General features: G+C 40.1%; 1 protein-coding gene across 1 annotated transcript in view; it reads left to right on the forward strand.

Moving 5' to 3' along the window:
- Positions 1 to 24597, forward strand: part of atp5mc3a (ATP synthase membrane subunit c locus 3a) — an 85957-nt gene that overhangs the window by 52575 nt on the left and 8785 nt on the right. Inside the window, exon 4 of the mRNA XM_069532367.1 lies at positions 8521 to 8623. Within this exon, the coding sequence (XP_069388468.1) occupies positions 8521 to 8623 (103 nt within the window). The remainder of the gene's footprint in view (positions 1 to 8520; positions 8624 to 24597) is intronic.

Consider the following 24597-nt stretch of genomic DNA (forward strand, 5'->3'; position numbering starts at 1 on the left):
ATTCAAAGATTATCCATAAATGGCTGTAACATATAACTGGTTCATTTCACATCTCTTAAATTGGGTGTTATTTCCAGAATTATAACAAAGAAATATTCACTGTTACAGGAACATATAGCTTATAATTGTCTCATTATATAACTCATTATATTCTTTATTTTACAAACACTCTTATATCTGCTATATTCTTAGATATACTTCTTGACTGTTGTGAGATTCCTTTCAGGTTTTGTTTTGCATCTTCTTGCACCTCTGACATGTTTGGCCACATAATAAAAAAACATGACAGCAGCAGTGATGTGATCAGAAACCTGATTACGTTTCAGATATATGGGGAAAAAAGTTCAGTTCTACGTAAAGTTCTAACTTTGATAACTGTGATTATGATTCTATAGCTCTTGCACTCTTTGATTCTATATTAGTGGCAAAGACAATTGGTGTATACTGATGCACATGGTCTGCTTCTCACTGAGATATAGGTCCTAACTTGGTGCAGTGTATTTAATCATCGCTGTAGAGGCTCTGCTCTGGGACTGGAGCTTCTTCTTATCATACTTTAATCAATATCTCTCTCACCATGTTAACACAAAGCAGTCCTCTCAACACTGTGGAGGCGTAGCGTCCTGTGCTATAGTTGATGAGCTCTGGAAATACTTGTGGAAACTGAATATGGTTTTGTGACCCATGCTAATGCTGTATTATTTCATTCTATGTATATATTTTTATCAGATTTAGATGAGCTAGTTTTCAGTTCAAACCTTTTTTATATTCATCTTGTTGATGCACACACGGTCTTTAACCTCACCTCTGATGATTCCCTCAGTATAAAGTGTGATGGCATTAAAAAGGCAGCATCCTATTACAGAAAAAGGAGGCAGATTTTGAGTAAGTCACCTTCCTCGTAATCACCACCATTCATCTAAGAATGGAATTAACTTCATGATAGACAGTGAAAAGTACCTATTCATCTCTGATACACTGAATTCAAAGATGCTCTGACAGTCAATTAAAAATGAAAGATAATCTGCTCCTTGCTTTTAGTGGAATCCTCATATTCAGTTTCCACATATGCACCATATAAATACCTGCCATGATTTTACATCAGTTTAGCAATTTATCTGTCTTGTTTTATTATTTTCTAAAGTGGAAAACCATAACATCTGAATATTTACCTGCGTTTAGCAGGGCTGCTAGCTTCTTGGTGACTGTTGTATGACCACGTTTTAGTATTCCTCTGGGATCCATTCCCGTATATGTGTCTATAAAGGGAATTTGCTGAGAGCAAAGTGAACATGTTATGTCGGTCATTTGCTGTGCAAGGATATTTTCTCCAAACTGCATTTTAAATGCTGTGTTTCTTCCCCATTACTCTGCACTGAGAAACATTTAAATGCCCTTTAATTAGTGTGTCCTTCCTCTCTATCGATAGGCCACTGGTAATCACTCAGAGGACTAATGACTCCTAATTGAATTGCTTTAAAGTGAAACACAATAGGTCCTATCATCAGTACCCAAACAGCAGCGTTTGGGAGCGAGTCCAAAACGCAGGTCATTTTGTTCAGTATTACACTAATCGAAGTTGCATATTTTCACAGTAGCAGAGAGAAGCCTGATGTTACTGTGGTGATGTCAGATCATACTCTCTCAATAGAGCCTGGGGAAGGGTAACTGGATGGGGGTGGCTTGTGGATCATCAAAATCTCAGTAGATATTGATTTGATCTTTTCATATTGTCAAGGAGAAATCTAATCATAATAGAGCAACATAGCTTGATATCTCCCTCAAATGCCTTTTAATAGCTATTGCAGCTCATTATCCAGTTTGCCTGCACCAGACCCTCTGGTACAGTGTGGAATACTCCTGAGTCCTACAGACCTGTCAGGCTGTCCTTTTCACTCACATCTTGTCCTAACAATTAAAAATAAAACAACACAACTTTGATCTGAGTTACCTGCATTAGACACAACATAACTGTTTGATTTGCAGATAAAATAAATGTGGGCTGTAGTAAGTAATTATGCTAAATATATTAACAGGTTGTAAGAAAGATTAAAAAAAGATATCCTGCTAGATTGCTGTTAAGAAGCTTATTTACGCCATCCTTAAAGATTGACAACGCATCTCCACTTCTTATCACTATGAAGCCAAAATATCCTGGATGTGAATTCTGCCACCTCGCGCTGATGACGTCATTTGCAGCAAGAGTCTGCGCAGTAGCGATTGAGGGATGAAGCTGCGGAATCAAGGTACCGCTGAAACACATGTTCGACCAATGGGGAGTCATCCTCGGCTGCTAACTGTGATGTTTCACCCCAAAAATGAGCAGTTGAACATGCATCTGTTCGATAAGAACCACCGAAGACTGTCACTTATTATTTGACGTCTATTTTGGCTTTTAAGTTTGGTCCATGTCCCATTTGATATCATGGAGGAGGCAAGGTCTATGAGCTGTACTGCAGCCAGCCACCAGGGGGCGATCAATTTGCCTTGGCTTCACTTCTTGGGAGCTGTCATTTTGTCCATCTTTGGCCCACTGTAGCATGCTGGCCTTCCGCAATCAGAGCGTCCGACACTGGGTGTACCTCTGCTGCTGGTATTAAGGCAGAACAACATTAGCAGCTATTTCGTGTTCGTACCTTTTGTACAGAACAGCGAGGTGGAATAGAACTTTTGCCACAGCTCCCTTGAGCAGGCTGTATAAAAAGGGCTACATTTAAAGGGACTAGTTTCTGTCACGTCTCTAAAACAGAAGTAAGGGCTGCACCTTATATTTAACAGAGCTCAAATGTACTGAAATGAAAAGTTGTAATGAAAAGGGTGAGCAATGTTATATAGATACACCGTACATAGAGAGATTTTATATAGAACTTAATGATCCTATTTCCTGTAGAGTGTCATTGGCATCGCAGAAACTTTCTGTCCTAATTATCCATTTCAGCCTGTCTGTTTCACATCTCTGCAGTCCCTCATTATCCCCACAGCCACCTCACAGTCTGCTCAGTGTTACATTAGTAAAATAGAGCCTTTGATTTGTCCTCAACAGCACAGACGTTTGAAAAACAGAGGAGGGAATGAGAGAGAAAAAGTGAAACAAAGAAAGGGAAGAGGGGGAGAAAAAATTGTGTATATTAGCCTGGACGTCGCCTCGTGTGTTGAATATATCGACTGTGTCACCCTGCAGTTTTTGGGGGAGAAACTAAATTCAAGGCCACACCAGGGATTTGATGCATCACAGACATAATAGGGCATATTTTGGTTTGCTCTCTGAAGTATGAGAAACATTTTTTTCTCCCCCCTGATGTAGGGAGTGTGAGCTGCCGGAGGGCATTTGTAAAACAAAATACTTGACTGTGGAAACAATGAGTGCCCACACCCCCTGTGGTTGTAATGATGCAGTGAAAAAAAACCCAATTGAACTGATCTTAAACCAAAACTGGCCTCATTCAAAGAGCCTCTCGCCTTATTGGAACAATTCGCTACAAGTTAACCGCTGCTCCTGAAACCAAGACACGCTGCACGGTAGCATATCTGGGCTGCATCTACGATGCATTAGCAGCCTCACGCTCACTTGCTGTGACATTACGTCGGTCTTATTAAAGCTCTGCCTGTTCCCTACCGGCCATATTTCAGAACAGAAGTGACAGCAATAAGAACCTGATCATGTTGGGTCACTCTGTTTGAAAACAGCTCCTGCCTCAGCTTTCCTTAATTAAACCCACGCAGCACTCTTTCATCTTTGCATATTCCACGGTTGGGACATTGATACTCATTATTTCTTAAGTCTAAACACCAAGACTGTGTCAAGAATGCATCCATCACGGGCGGGCGGCTCAGTCAGCAGAAATCTTTTCCTCTCTGTCAGCAAATTTGGCAATTTGCAATTTTCTTACCGGGGCTCTGACACGTATTTATCGCAGAAGATGACTTTCAAATGCAGAGATCATGAGGACGGCGGCTTGTTAGTCTTCTCTGCCAGCCCCTGCTCTAATGACAGTAATTAACAGGGCCACATTAGAGAGCCACCTCAGGAAGCGTCTGACTGTTCATTTGCATGGCGTTAAAACAGGAGGATGCCGTGCTGTGAAAGGCTTGCCACGAGCGCAGCAGTGCAGCTCCTCCTGTTTGCCTGTCCTGTTCTTAACAGCACCGGGGCCTATTCTCCCATTCATTATGTGCCTAAAGCTTGAGTTATCCTCTCCTTGGTGCGGGGATGAATGTTATTAAAGGCATAGCTGTCTGACACAGCTCTAATGAAAAATAGGATGTTTCTGAAGGTTATGTTGCCAGCCAGCTCAGAAATGCCTGCTTCATTTTTCCCACCCTTGCACAGGGCAACGTAATTCCCACCTCTTGATAGATCTTTTTTTTTTTTTAAGTTTTTTGTGCCTCTGTGTGCAGGAGCCTCATCATAAAGAGACCTTTATTATCCTTGTTTCTTCCTCTGTAGATGCTCAACAAAGGGCGAGACTGGACTTTTTGGCAGATCATACAATTGTGAAAAACTACATCCATGTGTTGTGAAGCGGTGGCTGTTGCGGTGTGGGTTTAATTGAGTGGCATCGCTTTGTTTTTCATGCAGACGGGGGAATGTTTTTTCTCATATTAGAATTATATATTTATGCCTAAAATTTCTACTCTTTGAATTTTAAAGTTCATTTTAATAACATATGAACTCATAGATATTTATGAGATTATATTTAAAGATTGCACAAATATAAATTACACTACAGTCAGTGGTCTCCATTCAGACGACGCAGGCTGGTGACAGTGAGGTACGACTGTTTCAGCAGTAGGGTCAGACTGCTCTTCTCAGAGCTCCATCAGAGGTGGCAGGTCACGCTGAAGACGACCTGACCCACCCACACTGACGGATCCCAGCTCTGGCCTTAAGAGTAAATCCTCCCCTCCCCCTCAATCACTGCCCCGGTTTGGCCTCGCCAGTCCCTAACAGCCCCATCAGAGCCACATGGGAAGCCTGTGACGGACATGCAAGAGTCCAGGTTACTCCAATTTAGCCCTACATTTAAATAAAAGATTTCTCTGCAAAGTCCACATGCATCACCTTCCATGTCATGAGCAAACATAACATGGAAGGTGATGCAAAACTTCATATGCACCCAAAGACCTGTCCTGCTGATAAGTGATTCCTTGTTATAGGCCACTATAGAGGATAAATCAGTACAACATATGCTCATTTATTAATAAACTAGAAATCTAAAGCATTAAGAACACTCATCTTTATTATAAAAAAAAAAAGACCTGTAAGTAGATATCATGTACATTTGTTTTTCATATGATCGTGTTCTGTTTTGAACATGAACAAATTTCACCACCAAGTTAAAACCATGAAAAACAATAAATTCAAATCTAACATTGCAGGTTGATAATTACATTCAAACATCAAATCAATTAATCAAATCAATGATTTAAATCAGTTTGAAAAGTCTTAAGCTCATTAATCATTTGTTTTATTTATGAACTTATTGGTTGAGTTTCCTTTTTCTTCTGGCAGAAAAAGAAAATCAAACTTTGTCATAGAAATAATGAAATAATAAAAAATAATAAAATATTATTATATTGTAGACAACAAAAGAAAGGGATATATTTTGGAAATGTATCTGCTAAATAGATAAATTGCATTGAGTTAAATCTTTTTTTTTGCATGATACAATTTGGCTTCTCAAATTATATATATATATATATATATATATATTTACCTTCAGGGTTAAAATTTATCAGTGATTAGAAAACATAGATTCAGCATGAGATAATGATAATAATAAAAACTTTTATATTTTATATATAATAGAGCCTCAGAAATCTGTGCATGCTTTCCTAAACATTACAGCAAAAATCCAATTTATTGTAGCTGTCATTCAGTATTTTCCAGGCTGCTCTAATGCTCGGGTTGTATCGTCCTCTTAGCTGCCTTGTCTGCTGTGTAATCAGCAACAGACCCTAAACACAGATGTTTCAGGGTCAGCCAGCAAGACCTCTGACAATTGGTCACCACCTCTTACTGCGTGTAAATCACAGCCAACGTCAGCGGCTCCAAAAAACCATTGGTATGTGGGTGTTCCCCTTGCCAAAAAAAACATGAGCTGCAAGCTGAAAATGGTGCCATGTCACTTTAATGCTTAATCTTTGGAACCTGAAATTTCGGGGTTGTGACCCGTGCCAGCTGTTTTTTTTATTTTTTTGGAAATACTACATCCACTGAAGTGTGAGGTGAAAGCTGGCGGTCATGAAATAAACAGTATTTGCTGTAATCCTTTTCACTTGTCTCAAAGATAAACAACAGGACTGATTTCTCCGTGTATACCTGGTTAATTTCAAATGTTGACTTTGCAGCCGGTTGATATTAAAGCTCCATCACCTGTGGAGCGTTAAAAACATGCAACTATTGTCGTTGTTGTCGGGGCATCGTGGTTTGTTAGGGATGTTTTTGAAGCGGCGACTCTCCGTGTCAGATTATGCCACACATCCATTTGACTTTCATAAGCTGTTTACGCTTCAGAAATTGTGGCAATGGCTTCTCTCTTGTGCAAAGGCTTTTACATATGTTGTGTCTCAGAAATTCTGCCCCAGTTATAGCTATCATCCTTAAAAAAAAACACCACCATCACAAGGTAACATGAGGCTTGTCCTTTTCAGTTTTCTGTTATTTGCATCTTGTTTGGTCTTTGAAGAAAGCATGCAGGCATAATTTCATTGATAGAACAAGACAAAGATAAAAATAACTACAATTTCTTGCATCTATCGAGCCATAAAACAAACTAATTGCACCGGCACCTTTGATTTATTTGAACTTTATCACCATTAACCTAATACAGCTCCCTTATTTCTCCATTTGTATGGGAAAGTCATGGTCCTCCAATTTTGTGAACGTATTTATGGCTTATGTGTTACACAAAGCCTGGTAATAATGTGTTTAATGTGGACAATATTGCTTACACATGGGCTCTTATTAGTGAGTGGAAGTCTGGTCTCAGGATCAGTGGCAGTATCCTTCAGGGATGGCCTTTCTTAGGGAGGGATGAAGCAAGTACATGTGAAAAAAACCCAGCGTGAGTCCTGTTCAAAGGCACAGACGAGTTCTGACTGGATTAACATTTATTGACCGTTCAAGCTTCCCCTCTTTCTTTTTTTTCTCCCCTGTTTTGTATTTTCCTTTTTTTGCTCCAGGACAAAGATTCAAACTTAATTGCAGTGGCTGTTCCACCAACTGATCACCAATGTGCCAACAAAAGCCTCCCTAATAGGTGCTTCATTAAGGATTAGAAACTCTCTATTACAAAACAAATTAAGCATGCTCTGATCTTAACCTATAGGTCGAACGGCATTACAGCAAAGTTTAAGCTGTTAGATGGCTGAAAAACTTATTACGGGTTAGCGCTGAGATAGCAGTTTGGTATTGATTTTACGATAGCTAGGTATGATGATTTATGGAGTGCTTGTGTCAGTATAACAAGCTGAAGGACACACAATATCATCTCCAACATCATTAAAATTCAGAGGTCTCCAGAGCTAGCTCATCAAGTACTGTTCACCACCTTGGAATCTCACACACACACATACACTCACACACGCACATACGCACAAATACATATAGTCAGAAATATCAGGATCAAGAAAAGGTGTGTGTTCACTCAGGCTTTTCAGCTTTTTACTTGAAGTAGATGCAGTGCTACATAGTGAGAACATTTCTGTTTTACTTTAACTGTCTTTTACCCTGTTTTGCATTTAATTAGCTTCTTTACTCTATGTTTACAGTCTGATTTGCGTATAAGCTTGGTTAATGTTTATATCAATTGCACAGCACAGCAGTTCAAAAGGTCTACCCTCACCACAATCAGCACCCTGGTCTCCTAAGCAGCAGCTAACACACACTCAGGGTGCTAAAATCTGTGATACACTAGAGCCCCCTGTGGGCACTGGAAAGTAATGCTGGCTGCTGGTAATGAGCCCCTCTGTAGTTATTTATAATTGGATGAGGGTTTGCTGTTGAGAATTTGTCCCAATGATGATGATGAACATTATCTGATTTCTGTTTTTTTTCTCTTATTGTTTCTAAGTAGTTGTCAAGAATAATTTGCTGTGGTTCAGCATCACCCTGGATTTTAACACCAGAGTAATTGCCACATTTAAATGATGGATATAAATGTAATCTTGTTTTCTTTTTGTGCTCAAAGTCCCTTATTCTGGCAATGTTGAAAACACACTTACACTAAACAGATGTCAAGCAGAGGGTGGTTCTTCTTAAACTTTCTGCAATCAGACTCTGTCAGGGTTTTTTTTTTTTTTTCTTAAGGTCCAAATTATTTGCTGGTTTTCTAAATACTTAACATTAATGACTCTTGTAAAGTCACTCATACAGTCACATATAAATTATTCAGTGGTATTTTTAACTGGGATGAATTACAGTTTCATTGACAACATCAAAATCAAGCTTCTGTGCTAAGAAAGATGCCTGTGTAACAGTAAACAAACAATAGAAATCATTTAGCTGTCTTTTCTCAGAAACACCCCCTCCTGCTGTTTCTCCCCCAAAGAACCCCAACAAGGAGACTTCAGACTACCAGATCAGGTCGGGGCTGTCCGAGGATCGGCCTGTGGGACGGAGGTAAGCTTCTGGGCTTCTGTCTGTCTTTCTCTGTCTCTCAGATTCCTCTGGATCCACCCCCCTCCTGGATCCCAGATTCTCTCCATCATCTCCTCCAACCGTGAGGTCTAACCGGCAGGGCAGGGGCGTGTGGGCGGACATGCTGGGCGCTGGCAGCGTGCTCCGTCTGCTAGTGAGTAATGCGAGTACAGAGGCGACCCCCTCCGCCCCCACCACCACCCAAACACACACACACGCACACACATCTCACACTCCTAGAAAGAGATGGGCTGTAGATGGAGAGGCAGGCACTCCTGCTGTGACTTGGCGCACCCCACTGGACAGCTGGAGACTTAGGGAAAGGAGACGCTGCCAAACATGTCTGACAGAGCAGGGGAGTGCTGGAGGTGCAGGGCTGGGTGAGGCCTGAGGTGGCTCCCATACCTGCAGCTGATCACCGGCCCATCATCTGTAATTATCTACACTTGCATACCAGTGAGATAAACAGGGATGGTGGACACACACACACACACACACACACACACACACACACACACACACACACACACACACACACACACACACACACACACACACATGTACAGATTTAGACGAGTGACCAACAACTAAAAACCATTTTCCAGTGAGTTTAGAACAAATACATCTACTCATGTTACCCTGATGAGGAAGTGGTATCTGCGATTATTATCTTGATTGATTACCTTGTTAGCAGTAACAGCACTAATAAGCTAATGCTCATTATATTGTATAACAACAATTTGCTCAAACTCAGTTATTTCTGAACCAGCAGTGAAATCTATTACTGTCTCATGTAAGTCATTCGAAAAAAGAAGTAAAGATGATTTTCCGATGATTTTTTTTTTTTTTTTGTACACAAAAAACAGAACACAATAAAGATTGTCATGTTATCTTAACCCGAAATGTTCTGTTTGAAAAACACAGCAAATTATAAAACAAAAAAAAACAAAAATTTTACGCACTGGAGAAGCTGAATGCAGAAAACGTTTTGGCATGATTGATTCAAATCAAATTAATTGCTTATTAATTTTCTGTAGCACGACCTGCAGTTTCATATCACTAAAAGCTCTTAAGATTTCTGACATCAAATAACTGAAGAGGACCTGCAATATGTTCTACTAAACCAGCAATTCACAAAGTCACCCGCTCCAGGTCAAACAGCTGAGGCGTATGCACATTAGAGAAAAGTGTTGTAATCTACAGCGAGTCTCTTCATCATCGTGCTGTCGTGTTGGACCTGTTTTACAACTATAGCTTCTAATGCAGCTCCCTGTAAAGGAATAATACCACTTTACCGCCATGAATATCGAGCTAAGCCCCCTGCAATGTGGCTGTGGCCCATTTTCTGCGCCTTCATTCTCAATCTATCTGCTTAATCTTGATTCATCAGTTACTGCGGCTTATTATGGAGAGCTGACAGCATGCTGGGGTTCTTGATAAATGACACTGCTCAGGCCAGATTCAAAACGTGAGGCTCAAGTGCCAATTATCTATGCAGACCTGGTTAATAAGGGGATCGCTTGTTAACTATCTGATCTCAGCATGAGCATCATTTGTCATGAAGGCCCCTTGTTTACCTCAGAGACAGGAGTTCCCAAGACCTCCCTGCCTAACATATGTAAAACCTGGATCTTTGTTCCTTTAATAACCTTTTATTAACAGCCTGACATCATGATTAAGTTTGGCCCTAACACGTGCACAATGAGGTACACAATTACCCTCACCCACTCGCAGAACCGGGGCAGATCAGAGTGAGAGAGAATAATGAATATTGAGCCGGCGTTTGATCCATTCCACATCGAAAGCCCAATTTGCTTGAGCACCTGGAGCTGTGCCGCTGCGTGCAGTTTTTTGAGGTGATGATAGATACTCATGGGAGCTTATTTCCATGAGCACATCTTCTCCTGATTTGTAAAGATGATAAGTGCTTTGACCTTAACTCATCATTACAGCTCATTAAAGCTTTTGTTTGTTCCACCTTGGAAGAAGAAGCTGCCTTTTAAATCAGCTCATTGCAAACTATTATGGCTCGTGACTGTTAAGAAGTTGGAGATGCTTTATATGCCTCTGTTTTCATTTAGCAACTTCTCAGAGGTCTCAAGGTCTCAGATTAATAAACACTCGCTGTGGTCAGAAGTGTGGCACAGCCGAGGGAGGTGAGATGCCCCCTATCTTCTCTGAAACCCCAACATCGCCATCCTGTCATCTTGATGTCTGGCTCACTGGCTCGCTGCACGGTCTTAGCGTGTTTTGTCTTCCTGGGAAAGTAGCAAATAAAATATTTTGCAGGTCTGCTGTAGCCCGGGGACTTTGTGTTCCATCAAGAAACACCTCTAGCTCGTAAGTGTAGAAGTTGTAAAATACTTCCAGACAGCACTTGGAACATTCCTTTTAACCTTACATGTCCAGCATGGGATAAAGAAAAAAAGATATTCTTTGAAATAAATAATTAATCAGTGTGTTTTCTATTATTGCTTGGATATGGAGTCGGTAGGAAGCCAGGTGGAGCGATCAGATCCTCACAGCATCCCCACTTCCTGTCCCCCACAGAACGCTAGACTGTCTAGGCAGCATCTGCTGAGGAAAATAAAGCCCCTTTTCCTTCTCATGTAGAGAGGATCATTTGCATAATATCCCCCTCTGTAAGGTGAAAACAGAATAATAATTGGTTTGCCCTTTTCTCTCTGTGTGTTGTAAAACAGTTAGGAATTAATTTGAGGATAACTGTGCAATTAATTCTAAATGCTAAAGATGGTGTGTGGGGGGGTTGATTCAAAGGAGGGGAAAGGATATACAGACTGAGGTCATGGAACAAAGACTTTGTGTTTCTACTGCTGATAAAACTTAATCTGCTGCATTTAGATAGTGCCTCTGGGTTTTTTGCAGTATTTTTCTGACAAACAGGGACGTCGTGTTGTCTTGTTTAACCCTCTACATTTATTATTTCTCTATCAGTTATGTCTCAGGTTACTGCACATACTCAGCTGTGCTGTTTGAATATTGTTGTCTTAATGATGAATAATAGTGCTGCAGGAAAAAGGGCTGCATGAATACTCGAATCATGAGCCTGTTTTTAACCTCGTTACACATCACAGTAAATTCCACATGCATCCCCATTATAGCTAATGAGCAGCACTGTAATCAATGTCTGACTGCGTGTCAACAACGTGGTTCCAGAAGTAAAAATTCCCAGTCATTTTCTGAATAGAAATTTTTATATTCAACCACAATATTGCAATTTCTTATGCTCCTGCAGAAGCCACAAATCTGTAATTTTACTAAGCTACCCACATTCCTCAGGTGTAATGGCAACGTTTCTAATTGGTGGAGCTTGCTGTTAATAGTTTCACAGATTCTTCAACGGTACATTACGTTCACGACGTAACATGATTTCTCTTTCTAACATCCTGGAGGAAAAATCACTAAAGGGTTAATTTCAAGAGGAAGCACGCTAGAAGTTATTGGAAATGTAGTTCATTCACTCTTAAAATAATTATGTACACAGTTTTGTATCTTTTTTAAAATTTTCAATATTATTCTTTGCCCCAGATGAAATGTTTTGTTGTAGAAAGGTTTACAACTCTTTTGATAAGGATTCACACAAATGTCAATCGAGAAAATGAATGGGAAAATTACTCCAGAAACCAGAGTTGTTCTAAAGGTGGCAACTTACGTTCCATAATCCGATCAGAATAAAGGAACATGCTCCAGCTTTCTTAGACAGAGGAAAGTCAACATCACAGCAGTTTGATGTGAATAAAGAGTTGCTCGGACACATACAGTATCTGATGAGATTCCATTTCAGCCAGCAGTGTGATATTAGGACATAGTTCAACTGCTGTAGCAGTGGCCTGGACATGTCTCCCTTCTGTAGCTTGTCCTATTACGAGTACAGCGGCTTCATTTCTTGATACTTCCACAACGGAAGAAGAACACGCCTCGCCATGAGTCCCAATTACACCTAATGATGGCGAAAGGATGGAGCACATGCAGATTGTGCCGCAGTTCCTTTGTCACGCCAAGGCACGATCATTTATCACACCAGTCATATCCTGCACTCCTCCCCGAGCACAGACAATGAATCCCAGCATATCATCCATGCTGTTATTTGTGTTTAACTGCCAGGAAAAGGAAAATAAAAGCCCAGTTACAAGGCGTTGCGAGAACACGGCTGTATCCTGTGAGAAAACGTGAGAGTCCTCACCTTCAGGGAGGAAATGTTGCCGTCATCCAGTCCTCAGAATAGATCTGACAAAGTCTACACGCAGACACACACACACACACACACCCGCCTGCTGCTTTTACCCCTTGTGTTTAGATGACTTAGTTTGCAATCAATTTTGTCTTTGAAACCCAAATGAGATTACTGTAAGGTCTGTGTGTTACATGTGTAGAGGTGGGGGAGAGCTTAATGTGAGATTTGGGAGGTGCTGTGTGAATGTGCGTGCTGCTGCAGCAGAGAGGCGGCTCTGTGCTTGTCAGTGGCTTTCTCCTAATCCAGGCCTGATCTTTGTGTTTGATCCGCAGCATGGTCCTGAGACAGCATGAGCAGCAGCTATTGCTGTAATTTGAAGTCAATATTGTACTCATGATCCCTCTCCCCGGGCTAACAGAAACAGCCTCTCACCGCGATGGACAAAGTCATCTCTGCTGCTTAGAGGGAATCCTCAGCTTGAGTAGTTCTCCTCTCTCTCTCTTACTCTCAACAGAAACTTGACCGGTGGCTTGTGTTTGCCCCTGCAAAAAGAAAGGGTTGGGATTATATTTTCTGTTTTCCTCTTACCTGACTGCTGACATGCCATCTAAACCTTGTACCTAAAAGATACTGATCTGACCCTTAAATACAGATGTACACCGGTACCAGTGTCAGAAATACCTCTCATACTGCAGAAAATGTCAAGAGCTCAAATCTATCTATTGATCCAATACCACGTCTTTAAATATATTCGTTTCAGCCACATAAAACTGTAATTTTCTCTTTTCCCAGAAATCACCTCTTCTTTGCCACTCCAAAACAATAGTTGTGCTCTACTGCCACTGGCAAGTACAGTTTTTAGAGCAGCAAAAAAAATAAGTGATTTCCAGTAGGGTGTACCTGTTGTACCTGAAATGTCAGTAATTTGGCAATATTTCACACTGGAAAGTTCCACAGGTAAAACAGCGAAGTGTACCGTATGCATGGTTTAGTTTCAAGCTATTTAAAGGAAGTAATTGTTGTGTTTCCCCGAGATTAATTTCTTTGTGTTCTTTTTCAATTAAGACTGTCAAACTAGATGATAAAATAAATTACATGGAATTAATAAGGCATTAACCTGAGCCAGGCCATACAACAATGATCGACCATCACTTCCACACAGGGTAGCATACAGCTGCTTAAATAAATGCACTGGTTTGGTTTTTAATATCTAGCCATAAGCAAAGTCAAGGTATGGGAAAAGAGGAAAAATGGTATCAGAACATCTTTACCATTAAACAGTTCACATTTCACATTTTTATTATCCCATATAATTTACATCAAATCTTTTTTAATCTCTGAGAAGTCAAATGTAAATACGAAAGGCATATTCTCACCTTATATATATTTTCAATTGACACATGTTCATAAAACCTTAGTGTTTGTGACCCTTCCTACAAACCCCATCAGAAATTGTTATTGACTCCAGGATCCGGCTAACAAGCCCACAGTGACATCAATAGCTTTGATGATTCATTCAGAAGCACTTTAATAGATCTAAGATTAGAATTGGAGGCCTCCACAAATCTCCTCCCATGTTATTACACCAAGAAGTAAGATATTTATTCTGCGTGAACGACGGGAGATATATACTGTGACTCAAGGGCCCATTAAATCCATACATGTCATGATCTGCGGTGTGTTCCACTAAAACTTTCGGCAAAACGTGTTGCTGACAAACACTTTGATTGAGGCCGTACAGAGCTGTAAATTTAAGAGCCAGGGTCACTGAACTCTATAGATAGAGGTGAAATGTCAAAAATTGATTCCTGTTGTGGCCACAATTTGCTTTGATATAGTGTGAACCTTTTTTTTTTTTTTTTTACTATCTCACCATTAACTGTCGTGGTTCTGCAGCAGGTTTTGGTGTCAGCCGAACAGCTGCTGACTTCACTGACCAGAGAAAAGAAAGATACCAATCATTTCCAGATCTTTGTGGCAGTGCGAGCTCGTTTTAGAAAGGTTAAAGGGCCTCGTCCTGCAGGAATACACAGACTTGTTGGGAGATTGGTTGATTGATGAAACAATCCATGAATTCTTAACATACTCTGTGGTGAGTGATGATGACGAGCGTTACTTCAAAATGCATTTCAAAATTATCCTCTACATTACAACTCTGGCAGATGAAGTCTACATTAGTTTCCTGATTTTCTTGCAAGTGAAAAATCTTTCAGAAAGAATACATGGTTCTAGAAAATCCTTTAAACAAGTCTATGAATAATTTAGCTTAATTGAATGACCTGTTAATTAACTGTGAGCAGCTCAGTTTATCCTGTTTAATTTGTTTGTAGTTTTTGAGCAAGTATATGACTTTTATTTAGTAATTACATACAGAAGCATTTCGATTAAATACAGTTGATGCCATACAATATACCTAACTATGCAATATATCCACATATTTTCTAACTGCTCCTTATAGTAATCTCTTTAAACAGATTCTGCATGTGAATATGCAGATCATGTCTGAGCAGGCTTTGGTTGCCCGCGGATAAACTGTTCACATGGAGGGTAAAAGAGGCTGAACACGTTAACCATTATGCAACGGCTATCTGCTTTATACTTTATCTGCATTCAAATGCAGTTGGTTGTTGAAAGGAATTTGGCAAAGTATTGTCTAAAACACTAAGATGTTTTACTGTTTGTTAAAGAAACAAGTATGAATGTAAACGCTGTATGCCAAACAGGAAGAGAGGTCTTGGCCAGGACATTTGTCTACACTGGAAGCCCCAAAATACTGACTTTTGCCCCCAGGGGCTAATTCAACTTCAGACTATAGTCAATGGACTCAGAGATTGCTCCTCACAGATGTTTATGCTGTGAGAAACATTTATACTTTAACATCCTCTTCACATGCAAAGCATCAATTTAGTTGCACTGGTGTCACAGAAATGTTGGTTTTTCTAATGTTTTGTAGCTCTGTGGTGTTAAATAAACACATCTCAGTGTTGTTTCTGACTTCTCTTGTCTGTAAAACATTTTCAATTATTTGGTTCTTCTGCATTGGGGTAACCTTTAACTCTGCCTCAGTAGTGATTTAACTTAATCCCCCAGTGAGCATCATCTTTCCATCTAACACTAAATTACCTAAATCAACACAAGGCTAAATCTAGAACCCGTTCCTGCAGCACAGAGCTTAATCCGTAGCTGTGGACGCAGACATACGCCAGTGGCCCACTTATAACTTAAATGACTACTTTAGTTAACCTTCCTGTTTAAGTCTAACATATTGTTATGACAGCAATAGTGCACTGCATAATTTCTGTGGTATTAGCATCAGTCATCGGCCGGCCTGCTATAAATACACCTGACAGCAGAACTGTTTCAGAAGTGTTCTTTGCAGGATAGTGCCCAGGACTCCAGAGGTGAGGTACTTTGATAGTACAGCTCATGAAATATTTGCTGACTTCTATCACCTATGGGACTACTGTTCTGATGGAGCCAATGATATGTGCCCCTATTAGTCTCTAAGGAGTTTTCCTAGCCCACTTTCACCCGATCCATGCCAATTAAGTAGCAGAATTATGTATATTAGTTGGAGTCACTTGTACTTCCACACAAAGGAATGCATACAGGGAAGGATGACAGAGGGATACTGTTGAATAATTAGAGTGAATTTTCAGAGCCCTGGAAACTCAATCATATGCTGCCATGTGCTAACTATTTTTAACCAGTTCTTGCCTCCTCTTCTCCTCTTTTCTGCTCCTTCCTTCATGCATTCAGCTGCAGAAATTCACTGCTCCTACTTCGGCCAAAATAATTGTTAAAAGTCTGCATAGCTGTTTTCAGATAGCTCCGAAGTCTGGACATTTTCTTCAAATTTTCCAGAGGGTGTGGGCTGTTGCTTCATCAAAATGGTCTGACAATGCATCTACACGCTGCTCAAGCAAAAACTAAAATAAAAGGATACACATGCGTTTCAGTGTGTGTCTGAAAATTTCCTGCTGCATCCTTCATATGTTTAAGACAAACTCCAGAAAATGTTTGGACCCAATGTTCTTCCACAACATGCCTGAAAACAGCTCATGATATCTAATGAGGTTGGTGGTTGGTGTCACTTTAACAAAGTCCCCATTTATATTTTAGAGAACCATGCCACACATTCCCTCTAAATGAGCTTGTTTTGATGGTTTGTGAGTATAAACAACCTTCATTCTCATGTCTAATTCTCATTTTCCCTCCATCAATGATAAACAAGTAAATGATTCCCAAAAGCCACGCATGAAAAAACATTAATTGAGCTCCTCAGACTTTCTGTAAACTCATTACATCACGCTTGGCTTGTCATCCATACAATGCTCGCAGCAACTGCTCTTTAGTCTTCTTTATGGAGCCCGGCGGTTAGAGGAAATACGGAGTGTCACGACCAGACCTCTCATCCTCGCAGACACTTCCCACAGTCATCAGTATTCTAATGACTCACGGGTGTTTATTTTTAGAGATCCAGAGATTGATGAGATGCTCGTATCGTCCTTAACCACCAACTAATTAACTAATTAGGACATTCAAATGAAGACTTGCTCTGGATAATGCAGCGTGGCTTTGGCATGAGCAAACAGCTCTTGATTCTAACTGCTTGACTCAGCTGAGAGGGGTTCAGCATCATGGCCTCTTCATGTTTGCCTCATTGGTGCCATGTTGTTCTGTTGCACTATTGACAAGGGCAGGTATTGATCAGACAAAATGATGCTGCATTTGGTGATAAGAGCAGCACCTGTGACACTGACTGTGTTTACATGACAGTGATATTCAATTAAGACAATAGTCTGAAGAAGACAGTGCCATTTAAAGAGCATTTCCTGATGACCTTAACCTGAATAAGGTCATACTGGGAGTAACTGACTTGTCCCCCTGTCCACACTAATGCAGATATTTGCAAATCAAAATTTTGGGGCCTCTCGTCCACATGATGATGATGATGATATTGTATTGTCAGGATTTATCTGAAATTTGTCTTGTGTTATATCAGGCAACAAAAACAAGACAGGAAGAAAAAATAAATACATTTAACATCAAAATGGCAAAAGGCTAACACAAAAGACAACACTAGAGACATTTAACATTCTTTTAGACTAAACGCAATATTTATGTTCTTGTTAAAGGTTGTGTGAACAGGTATACATCAAAAACTATCGCCATAGTGTAGACAAGGCCCAAGATGTGCAGTATTCAGATCTTAGTTGATTATGTAGACATCTGCACCTCTTATCACATTAATTAATTAAAGTTATTACAGCATTTTCATGACCTCGACATGTATGGCAGTTACCATCATAACCAGACTGTGCTCTTCACAGGAATTTGAAAGGAATATTCTATTTTCGCCTCAAGTAAACATCATTCAAATAATGGCTGATTCAGAATAAATCAAGTCAATAGCTGGAATATTGCTGTCCATGTAAAGATGGTCACAGATGTTATCATTTTGATTTGTATTCATGAACTAATCAGCATATTTTCACTTTTACTGTTCCTCAACCCAAAACCTAATGTAAATCCAATAGGGGTAATATCCATCCTCCGTTACATCAGCCTCCTTTGTTGTTTGAAATATGCTCTTAATTTTTCTATCAGGTATTGTCAATCACACTCCACTTACTTTGACTTTGAACTCACCTGCTCTAGAGGCCTTGAAGTCCTGCCGTCTGTGTTATAATCAGTTTTTCTCTACCATTGACTTATTCACCCATTCACCTTGTTCTCACCATGTTTAGATTCTCTCTGGTCAGATCTGTATCATTATCCATCTCTTTGCTCTGATTATTATCGCAGCAGGTATAATGTGTCAGCATTCTGTAGACTTTAATTGGAGGGAGGTATGGATGATGGCTTATTACAGCTGTAAGTCAGCTCTGTAGAAAAGCTAACATGTACCTCAGCTACGAGCAGGACTGGGTCAGATTACTTTGATGTAAGAGCCAGTTTTTGTGATTATTTGTACTTATGTGTGTGAATACAGCTGGATTGTGACAGTCAGTGCTCGGATTCAAACCTTCACTGTTCATTTTTATAAATATAAATATTGATATTGCAAGTGAACTTGTTAAATTGAGATTCATTTACAGTTTGATTATTTGTCCCTGATACCTGGGTGCTGCCTTGTAATTATTAATTTCATTAATAACATGATTAATATTAACAATCATATTAAATTAGTATTAATAATTAACCGATAATATAATCTGCTCCTTCCTGTGCATAACATTGAAATGTAGTCAGTTACAAAATACAAATTACATGTCAAGTTTTTCTAACTACTGAAGTAATCCATTGAATCACAAAAGAAAAATTGTAATCCTAATACTATCGGATTAGTCTACTTGGAAAGGAGAAGTTGAAACAGAAAGTATTTCACCTTATGCTGTATTAAAAAAATTAAAGCCTCCAAATTTAGAGGTTCAAAATGTTTTCGTTCATTGCAAATAAAATGTATTATCCATATTAACCATCCAGTATCCATAAATGTTAACATTGGATTGGATCATCCTGATCCTTGATCCACAAAATAACTTTTTAAGATCTGGATTACCAGTGCTTCACATGGAACTACACGTCACAATGTAGGCTGCTAGCTCTGAGGAACAACAGGTGAAGAGACAGAAAACAACAGAACAAAACAACAGAAACATTCCCCTCAGTTTCAGTCAGTCAGACCCCTCATCTGACCTTTTCCTGCAGCAAACACTGAAACACGGCTCACTTTACATGCTTTGACTACGTGTGAGTGGAACCACACAGAGCGTTACCTGTCCTGCATAACATCCATATTGATATTGACAACTGATATTGGTATTGATATCAAGACATACTTAAGCTTTGTTTGAAATCATAGCCAAGACCTGATGTCATCCTATTTCACAATCTTTATTTTTCTTTTGAATAAACCGTAACAACTGAATCCTGATCACATGATCCCAATTACATGGAATCTGTTACAACCCCTAACTCTGGCTCTGAGCCATTTGACATTCTATGACGGCAATGTCTCAGCTTGTTTTGGAAAATAAATGCTGTTCACTGTAAGATTCAAGAGCCTAATCCCACATGGCTCAATTTTAAAGGTTAATAATCCCTTTAATTAAAGGATAAGCCTTCTATTGAACACAATAGATGAATGTAGACACACTAATTAGTTCAATAATTAAGGTTTTAGTGCTGGACAGAGATGAGAGCGCTCTGGTGATGTGTCATAAAATTCATAGAGTTGTTAGGACGCCATGAGTACGTTGGTTGCAGCTTTACAGCAGTACGCCTGCATATGCACTCAGGGTGGTGGTGAAACATGGCGTCCCTGTGGACGGCGCCGCAACAGCTGTTCTTGCCTGAGCCTGACGTTCCACACAATATGATCGCTCCATCAGCAAGCACGCTCTCCAAACAGCCGCATCTGCATTCATCAAACACACTTATCAATAAACAGCAAACAATAAATGATCTCCGAGAGCGAACAAAACAGCGAGCCTGGAAAGAAATGTCACCCGTACAGTTTAATCACCGATGTTGTTAATCAATAAAGCGGCGTCATATCTTTTAATTAAAGTTTTATTCGCAGCAAACATTTGCCGTATCTGTCTGCATGTGTTTGGTCCTTTTTTCCATTAATGGAACCTGTTGGGGCTGGGGAATGGAGGTGGCAGCTGCTGATGACCAGTCACGATGGGGCGCTTGTGTTTGTAATTGCATTTTGTCACCTACAGAGGGTGTTAAGAATCCTGGTTAAAAGCTGGGGGAAATCTCACAGTAACAATTATTGTAGAGCAAATTACCAGGTAGGCAATATCTAAGCTGTCAAGAAAGGTTAGGAGAAATGAGGAGAAGAAGATGGACTATTCAGACATTCATCATGGCCATAGTTGCCACTTCCAAATTGAAAATTGGACGGAATGCATCCTTCATTTTCTCAAAATTTGAATGAGTTACTGATTAATGTGGTGATTGACAGAAAGGCCTGGATAAATAAATAGGATGGTAATTTGTTTCTGTGCTTGCGCCTTAGATCCATTCCCACATATAACTTCTGGCTATTTTGGCGTTAACAATAAATGATGAACGAGATGTGGCCTCGTGTGCATCAGGATCCGCCTGCTCATATGAACATGTATGTGAACAGGCATGCAGTCGTTGCACATGAAGGCGTATTAATGGTTCTAATCTGGCTCCGGATGGTGTTGGGAGGATTTCTTGTTTGGCAGTGGCTGCAGTGGTAACATTACACAGTGTTGCCACAAGAGACTTTCCCTGCACCATCTGTCTCGTTTTCAACTCTGTATATTACATCTACACCACGTGCTTGGAAATGTAGCTTCCTCGTTTTAATGGGAATGTGAGGCAACCGTAAAAAATAAATATTCTCTCTTTCCTCTGGCAACCAGGGCGTTGCTGGAGCCAAACCCATCGCCTGTGTTCATTTGCAGCAGCATTGTCCTTTGAATTCCATTTATGGCAAGCTATAAATTGAATTATTGAAAAGCTATTGTTTGTTGCATGAAATCAGTGAAGCAGTAAAGGGGTTAAAGTCAAAGAGTCATAAAAACAATAAGCAAGGGTGAGAAAAAAATCTACTCCAATCAGGATGGGTCAATATTTAGCCCCTCACCATATCACAGGATTTAATAGGACATGCTCCATGTGTATTTATAGATTGCAGGCATCTGCTGAAAATGGGTTCCGGTTTAGGTGATATTGATTCTGGATTCTTAGTTTCACTCAGTAACACACAGGTAACTTTAAGTTTGGGGGGGAAAGTATTTTGGGACATGATCTAGTTTGGTAGAAAAAGTAGGCCTGAGTCTGAAAGTTAAAAAAAACAGCTTTTCCCATGGGTGCGGTGGACAGGCCAAGTTTTACATCCTGTTTGTCAGTTTGAAGTGTCTGAAATTAAATCATTCTCTTATTCTTTGTCTAACACAATTCAGCATATTATGTATAACACATATATTATAGATATGGAAACGCTAGCAAGAGCACACTATAGTTAAAGTTGTTCCCCCCGAAACACATGAACCTGAGCTGCCTGACAGCTGTTCAGAGGTGTACGTGTCTACGGCTAAAGACTACGGTCATGTGCAGTTAAAATGAAATGATTGGTCTTACAGTCCTGCATTCTATGTATCTGCGTAATTTCCTTGTCTTCAACAATCCATCCATCCATTATCTATGCTGATTATCATTTGAGGGTTGCGGGAGGTTAGAGCCAATCTAAGATGACATGGGTGTACCCTGGACAAGTCGTCAGCGTATTTCAGGGCCAACATGTTCAGTTGTTATTTTATTTATTTCATACTTGGAAATACATTCTAATACATTAGAGGGAGAGAACACATGCACCGTCCCTCAATCTCACAAACGAGGGAAACAAGAGTCCAACAGAGGGTGAGGGGCCTCAGCACCACAGTATCTCTGTGAAGTCGGGGAAGAGGAATTTTCCCAGAGTTCACTCCTACTTTGAGTGGCGTTCCATTGAATTTTTTCAAGTGGAAGGTCAGAAAATTCCAACATTCTACTTGTCAGCAACAAAGCATGAGCTGAAACAAGACGTGATGGGGAATAGAACCTTGCCGCTGTGAAGCAACATTTCTAACCACTGCTCCACCGTGCCGCCCGTCTTCAATGATCCCAAAGTGAATATTTGGGGGTTTTATGCTTTAATTTTATGGACCAAATAATTAATTGATTGAATGAGAGAATAATCAACAAAGTAATAATGCAAATCTTAGTTCCAGACCCACTGCAGTACATCCCTGTAGCCGCTAAGAATCACAGGCTGCGCTGTCTCTGCTCCGATCAGTGTCTCTGTTTAGTCATTTGCAAGCTGTGACCATTGTTGATTCAAGGTGAGACCTGATATTATTGCCGTATAGGCTTGTGTTTTTATTGTTGTTATTTTCAAGAATGGGCCCATTTTGTCATTTAATTGAGGCTCATGGGCTTGGCTGTGAAACGGCACACAGGGGAATAAGACGTCAAGCGGCTGAATTTCCACAGCCATTAACTGTTCCACACTCAATTAGAATGCATAGGATCCTGACATTTCATAACTTATGGGTCTCCAGGCTGATATAACCCCCCACTATAAAAGAAGCCGCGTTCTGAAGACAGAGCCAGATACTTACTTCCTCTCAGAGATTTAAGTGATTGCCTTGTGAGTTTTTGCAGTGCAGAATCAAGGCTGGATAAAAAGGCACGCATGATGTGATTAAAACCTTTCCAGGGGCTCGGGCGTTATCGCTGCAGCTTCTGCGTTAGTGCGGCATAAACATGGTTGCTGCTCTGCACGGAGGAAGCCACAGATTACTCTTTAGACGTCTTCTCTAAATATCAATTTAATTCAGCGTCATGGCAGAATTTTCATATTTCCATGTCTAATAAATCAAGCTGAATTCCACGTATAGTAAGACTGTGGAACACTTGTGTGACGCTGTTGTAAAACAACATAAATATGAAATATGAACAGCAGCAAATTGAGCCACTTAATAAAAAGCAGGATTTGTTGTGCTGTTATGAGCCGTCTTGGGAAAGGTGATCCTGACAATCAGAATTATGATGATAGAAATGCACTTTGATTGCTGTTTAATTTTCTTTGGTGATCTCTCGCCACCGCTATAACTCAGTTTCAAAACAGACAGCTCCTATTTGCCAGGTAATTAATAACAGGCCGCTGAGGCAAGATTTAGCTATTATTTCTAATATGCTGTGTGATTGTAAAAAGCACCTTTTCCAACAGTACGATTGAATTCATTTATATCTTGTTATTTTGTAAATGCTTTTCCAGAGCTTTAATTTATACAAAGTGAAGGTGAATCTTCAGCACAGCCATCAGTAATCTAATTTAAAGAGAGACTGCTGCTATCTGAAGGGCTCCCAATTAATTCAGATTGATTCCATGTATAATTTAGTATATTACAAAGAGCAGTATTAAGCTTTCATTATGCTGCGCATGACTGTTGTTCCTTTGAGTTTTCCAGCTTGTTTTTCACTGAAACACTTTAAAATCAGAAACACATTCCCATGCTTAATCACTCCAATCATGAATACGAGAATGTAATGTGGAGGTAATGAGTTTTAAGAAAGTCACTCCTAATCATTCAGCACCTAACCTGGATTAGGACCAGAGCAGAGAAATTGAAGTCAGAGGTTGGCCAATAGATCACACTTTCCTTGAATTCTCTGTTGGTGGCAAACCAATAAACTTAATAGTTGAGGCCCTCTGCCATGAACAACAAAGCCCCATCAGCCGTGCCTCCAAGGTGGAGCCACCTATGGGTCATCGCTGCCGTGACTCCCGACAATATGACAGATTAACGACAACAGGTTGAGCCCTGCACTTTCGGCCGCCCACAATCTCAATTATGTCTGTCTTAATGTACACTGAACAGCCACAATCACAGGGCCATGGACAGGGTAAACACACTTGCAGGAAGCAGACTAGTGACAGGATAATAAAGTGCCATGATTGATTCTGCTTGCTGTGTGCCAGATCGGTTTATTGTGTGGGAGGACTGGTACCAGATTGTGTAGGATTCTGTGGTGAGCTATCTGTTGTCTCGGTTCAAGAGCGGAGCTGAGACCGGAGGAATAATTCTGTGTAAGTGTTAGGATTAACACAGACACATGGCTTCATATAACTGCTGTGTCGTATCATGTGTGAGGTTCAGATCCATATACTCATTCCAGTGGTACTCCTTGGATGAAATTAATACTACCACATGGTAAAAAATCTGAAATC

Source organism: Paralichthys olivaceus, chromosome 10 (genome assembly GCF_024713975.1).
Source record: "Paralichthys olivaceus isolate ysfri-2021 chromosome 10, ASM2471397v2, whole genome shotgun sequence".
Lineage (NCBI taxonomy): Eukaryota > Metazoa > Chordata > Actinopteri > Pleuronectiformes > Paralichthyidae > Paralichthys > Paralichthys olivaceus.